This window comes from Moschus berezovskii, chromosome 13 (genome assembly GCF_049115385.1).
Source record: "Moschus berezovskii isolate FMDL1 chromosome 13, NW_MosBer_1.0, whole genome shotgun sequence".
Lineage (NCBI taxonomy): Eukaryota > Metazoa > Chordata > Mammalia > Artiodactyla > Moschidae > Moschus > Moschus berezovskii.
This window is the reverse complement of record NC_142472.1, coordinates 33915821-33921820: the sequence shown is the minus strand read 5'-3', so window position 1 is coordinate 33921820 and position 6000 is coordinate 33915821. Positions and strand designations below refer to the sequence as shown.

The 6000-nt window shown below is 47.0% G+C and overlaps 1 protein-coding gene across 2 annotated transcripts in view; it reads left to right on the top strand.

Annotated features, from left to right (window-relative positions):
- The first annotated feature begins 722 nt into the window (after nucleotides 1-722).
- Nucleotides 723-6000, top strand: part of SLAIN1 (SLAIN family member 1) — a 55006-nt gene continuing 49728 nt past the window's right edge. Inside the window, exon 1 of one of the 2 annotated variants that reach the window (XM_055426524.2) lies at nucleotides 723-1561. In XM_055426524.2, coding sequence (XP_055282499.2) covers nucleotides 954-1561 — 608 coding nt within the window. In that variant the 5' untranslated portion in view covers nucleotides 723-953. The remainder of the gene's footprint in view (nucleotides 1562-6000) is intronic. The other variant, XM_088842667.1, reaches the window with a different exon arrangement.

Sequence of the window (6000 nt, the reverse complement as noted above, 5' to 3'; positions counted from 1 at the left end):
TCAAAGATCTTTTGTTTGATGAATGTATGAATATATAGATGGTATAAACATGCTCTTTTTCGTGTTAAACATTGGTGGTAGCAGAACAGTTCAAATCGGACGACTTTAGAATAAGCTGAACACTCGGCTCTTTACCAGCTGGTCACTCTCCCCCTCTTAGGGAGAGGGCGCTTTTCTTTCTCCTGGACTCTCCGCTCTCTCACCGCTGTTTTTGCATTACCAATTAGGGGCTTAACAGCATCATCTCAAAGCCTTTCCGCTCCACGTTTTTACTTTTTGGTACTCCACGTTCCCTGGCCTTTTGGATTTCTATTGGTTTAATCAGCTAGTGGCTAGTAGATGCTGTCGTTCAGCACAAGCGCTCTTGCAAAAGAGCAAACCCGCGGGCATTCGCTGCACCCGCCAAAGCAGGCACCTGCAGCGCCTGCTTTTTTGGAACCCCGCCCCTGGCTCCCAAGTCGGCGCAGTTCGCTCCGCGGCAGCGGCTGGAGGAAGTGCCCGTGGCGGGAGTGCAGGCCGGGTCCAATCAGGCACCTGGGATTGGGTAGCGTGGGCGGGGGCGGCGGCCCAGGGACCCGGGCCCGCGCCCCGCCCCTCGCGAGCGCCTCGGGCCCCCACCTCAAAGGCCGGTCCTAACCCCGGCCCCGCCCACCCAGCGCCCGCGCCCCGCCCCGCCCGGGGGCCGCGGCTAAAACCCGGAGCCTCCGCGGCGCCCGGGGGACTGGAGGGACGCTCTGAGCATGTGCAGAGCGGCTCGGCGGCGGCTGCCTCGGCCGGAGGCTGGGCCCGGGTGCTGATGCGAGTCGCCCGCTCGGCCTCCGCCTAGCGTGGCCGGCCGTCCGGGCCGGGGCGGTAGGGAGGCAGCAGCAGCTTCTCCCTGCGGCGCGAGGAGCCGGCGCTTCGGCACGCCCCCAGCCGCTCCCCGGGCGTCCGAGGCGCCCTCGGGGCCCACGATGATGGCGGAGCAGGTGAAATGCGCTTCGGCGGGGGGCGGCTCCGGAGCGGGCTCCGGGCAGGTGGTGAACACCGAGCTGGAGGTGAAGAAGCTGAAGGAGCTGGTGCGCATGCTGGAGAAGCAGAACGAGCAGCTGCGGAGCCAGACGGCCACCGCGGCCGCCGCCCCGCACCTGCTGCTCCTGTCGCCGCCGCCGCCGCCGCCCGCCGCGCCGCCGCCCGCCGGGGCCTGCAGCCCCTTGGCCCCGCGGAGCCCTCCGGCCGCCGCCGCCTCGGGGGGCCTGGGGCTGGGGCTGGCCTTGGCCGCGGGGGGCGGCGGCGGCTCCAGCTCCGCTTTCCCGGGGACCTACTGCCTGCCCAGCCCGGCGCCCTCCCTGCTCTGCAGCCTGGCGCAGCCCCCCGAGGCGCCCTTCGTCTACTTCAAGCCTGCGGCGGGCTTCTTCGGCGCGGGCGGCGGCGGCGGCGGCGGCCCGGAGCCCGGGGGTGCGGGGACCCCGCCGGGGGCCGCCGCCGTGCCCCCCTCGCCGCCCCCCACGCTGCTGGACGAGGTGGAGCCGCTGGACCTGGAGAGCCTGGCCGCCTGGCGGGACGAGGACGACTACAGCTGGTATTGCCGAGCTCCGCTGCGACCCCCGGGGAGGGCGAGGGCTGGGCGGGAGACGGCGGACCACGGCCATGGTCCATACATGGGGTGACCTGGCTGGTGCTGAGCTTGGCGATGAGCACAGGCTGTTGACCAGGGTGGAAACCTATTTTCTTACAGCTCAGGCTGATCCATCAACAGGCTGACCCGTTGTCTGGGGATGAGCTGGTCCTTTTCATCTCCTTGTTTTGTCTTCTTTGCTGACGATTGGGTACCAAGCTCCTCGTTAGCATTAACTGCAAAATCCACGCTGTCTTTTTGTCACTCAATCCTACTTTTTTTTTCTTCAGTCTTTTGGGGGATGGGTAGAGGTTGGCCTCTATCTGCGCTGTTACTGTTCTCCCAAGCCAAGACTGGGCAGCACTGGCGTGCTGTCCCTACCTCCTTGGTACCCGAAGCCACCTAGTGATGGCTCTTTCTTTAAGAGGTTCGTTCTGTCTGTCGATTGTCTTCATTCGCTGCATCTTCTTTGATAGCTTCTCACTTCAGAGACTGACTTGCTTTTCAGTGTGCTGAACTCACTGGCTTTCCTATCAGTAATGTGTCTTTTATTTATTTATTTTTTTAAAAAAAGCTTTTCGGGGAATGGTGTGAGCAGCGTGAAGGCACTCTGTTACCTAGGACCCGAAGAACTGGCTTAAAAAAATAAATTGGTGATTGAAGAAAAGTGAGCTTAGAGAAGCTGCTTTTATTTATTTTTTTCAGGAACTTCAAGTTATCAGAAAACTTGAGGCTGGCAGCGGATATTCGGTTGAAATCTGTTAGCTCTATTTTCACAGATCAGTGAGTACCTGGAGGCGGTAGTGGTTGTAGCTCTGATTTATTTTTAATGGTGCTTGCTCATGGAGTAGTGACTTCATGCCTTTTGGTTGGTTCACGTTGTCCTCGGTCACTAGAGGCAGTGTGATGTGGTCAGATGAGTAGACCCTTCAGATCAGGTGGGACTTAGGTTCAGGCCTGGTGAATGAACAGCACTCACCTCTACTTAGCAGTGGCATGAAGAATAGATGCAGTCCTTTTCTCTTTAATCTCAAGTCCTCTTCCTGTCTTCAAGCTGGGTTTTTCTCACTTTCTTTGTGTTTCTGTTCCATGATTGCTCAGGAGGGAATGAGAGATGGAGAACCTTGTTGGTTCCTTTTTTTCCGCACTCTTATGGTGAGAACTGTGACTGTAAGGGTCACTAATTGACTTGACTCAGAGTCAAAATACTTGGAGCTCTTTTTATAAATGGGCGTAGTCATCCTCCTTCTGAGTACTTTCAGGCAGCTGGGCAGGAGGCACAGGTTGTAAATATTGAAGCCACTCACTGCTTTCTGGAACTTTAAGCCGTTCTTTAGAAGATACACCTTCATTTTTGTAAAGTCCAGGCTGTATTGTAACCTCAAATTCAGCCTGAATACGGCACCAGAAAAATGCCTTCATGGTGGTTCTTAAGGTAGTTCTAGTAACGGTAAGCCCTTTCACCACTTTCAAATTATTTTAGATTGATTTAGTCCCCACTTGGCCTTTTCTGGAGATGTGTACTTAAATAATAGAAGGAAACTTAACTGTATTTTGGATGGGATCGATCCTGTGCTTTAAAACTATTAGCATTTTAAAACTTATTATGATACACTTACTATTTTACAAGTGTATTAGATTTACATTGTGAATATAATTGTAATTTTTTTTATTAAATTGATTTCAACTATATTGTTATCCTCCAACTGTTGCTAGTATTTTGATACCTAGGGTTTCCTTTTGTAGTTAAATTTTTGTCAAAACAACTTTAAAGTAACTCAAAAAAATCACCTACTTAGTGAGATTAGCCAATTAGCACTTAAGATGACTTGAAGCAAATCTAACCAGGTTAGGGTTGTAGCAGGATTTACTAATTTCACTCATCAAGTATATAGGTGAATGAATAAATCAATGCCTTGACACTTTACAGATGTTTCTAAAGACAAATGGCACACTGTTTAAAGTATCTTCATTAGAACAAACGAGGGTTAGAATCCCAAGTGGAAAAACAGGGAGGGGTTGTTAATCTTAGTGGGATGGATTTCAATTTTGTTGTCACCTGATTTATAGAAAACTTCCTATCATAGCACTTTTATACATTGAGATTTTTGTATTGCAGTACTTGGTTTATTGCTGAACAAGCAGTCAGTGGGATTTACTTTTCAAAACTAAGCCCACTTGTTGATGCTTGTAGAGTTCTCTGATGTTCCTTCATCCATATAAACCTCATGTCCCATCCTGGTGATGTCATTTGGCTTCCCTGATCTGTTTGTAGGAGAGCAGCTTCACTTCCCACCCCTCTTTATTAAGAAACAATTGAAGTTGACAAAATATGTACTTGATTATTTTAAAAATATTTAAAAATTTTACATATTCATGGTAAAAGACAAAACACAGAAATGAATATAAAGTCACAAAGGTCTTCCCTTTTGTCCTTAATTTACTACTGTGACTGAGTTAACCCTGTTAACCTTCAAGATAATTATACAAATTAACATGCAAATGTACACATCAGTATTTTTACACTTAGCTTTCATTGGATGTATCTTGCCAATTTGTCCCCCTGTGCAAACAGTTGGATCATTTTTTTCCCCCACACTTTAAACTTTTTATTTTGACTTCCCTGGTGGCTCAGAGGTTAAAGCATCTGCCTCCAATGCAGGAGATCTGGGTTCGATCCCTGGGTCGGGAAGATCCCCTGGAGAAGGAAATGGTAACCCACTCCAGTATTCTTGTCTGGAGAATCCCACAGACGGAGAAGCCTAGTAGTCTACAGTCCACGGGGTCGCAAAGAGTCGAACACGACTGAGCGATGGAATGGAATGGAATTGGATTACAGCCGATTAACATTTTGTGGTAGTTTCAGGTATACAGTGAAGGGGCTCAGCCTTCACATGGATCCCTTCTCCCCCAAACCCACTTCCTGTCCAGGCTGACACATAACATTGAGTAAAGTTCTATGTCTTATACAGCAGGTCCTTGTTGGTTATCCATTTTGAATATAGCAGTGTGTACATGACCTTCCCAAACTCCCCAACTATCCCTTTGTCCCGGCAATCATCAGTTGGTTTTCTAAGTCTATAAGCCTCTTCTTGTTTTGTAAGTTCATTTGTATCTTTTCTTTTTAGATTTGTTATTAAAGTAACACTGTTAAGGAATAACTTACTGTTAACTTTTATTACCTACAATTTTTCTTGCATTGTTATCATGACTTCATCCTAATGGGTTAAACAAATTGATTATTTAGAATAGTACTTCCTGCTTAAATGTCGTAGAGAAGAAAGTTCAGGAAAGAAAGTTCACAAATGTAGGTTACTCACTGAACATTTTAGAAGTTCTTTTAAGTAAGTCTACTTCAAATAAAATCTTAGAATATAACTGTTCATCTTCTATTACAACCTAGGCAAAATTTGGCTTGAGTTATGCGTAGAAAACAGTGAATAACAGAATAATATTTGCTTGGTGATAGTTTATTAATCAGTCAGATCTCATAGGCCTTTTTTTCCAAACAAATCATTTAACCTAAAAGCATCTTCTGATGATTAAAAAAAATTGGATGTAAGAACGATGTGTTCTGCTTTTTGTTTTGAAAAAAAGCTTTGAAACAAAACAATTGTCTTATTTCTTCAAATTCTTATCTTAGTTGAATTTTAAAGTGTTTAACTTTGCCTCAGTGTAGTCTGGTTATTTTAGCACAGTTCTGCTAGAATTAAATGTGTGAAAATTAAGTCGATGGTGGTTTCAGAATCTTAACTCTTAAGTCCAGTTATTATAATCCTATAGTAAACTTAGCATCCTGCTCTACTGTTGATGCCATCATATTATGAACTTGACAGCCTTAGCTCTCCAGGGGACAACAGACTAGAAAGTACAGTGGAGAAACTGATCAGCAGCAGCAAATTAAAAGCTCAAAAGGACTGAAAGTTCACGCATGGATGATTTGCTGGTCTGTACAGAAGAATGTTTTAAAGGGCTCTGTCCCAGTGTCCCCAGGCTAAAAAGTACCAGGGTCCTTCTTAGGACCAGGAGAGGGAATCAGACCAGTATAAAGTGGCGATGGGAACAGTAAGTCATTAAGTGCATACTAGACCTTTCTGTGACCTATTTCAGTGTTAAGGGACTGAAGCTCCATGGAAAAATAACTTACGTGAACTTCTTCAGTTATTTGCTGAAAGAATTGACTAAAATTCAGATTACGTGGATTCAAAAGCATTTACACCATTGATTATTTTTTCCTCCAGGCATGGTTGTGACCTGTTAGTAGGCTGTGAAGTCCATTTCATGGACTGACCTGTATTATTTTTTAATGAAGTGCAATAGACTATAAAATCAGGATCAGAGTGCCTTGTATCTTATAATACAAACATGGCTTGATTAAACTTATTTCAGTTTTATGTGTATAT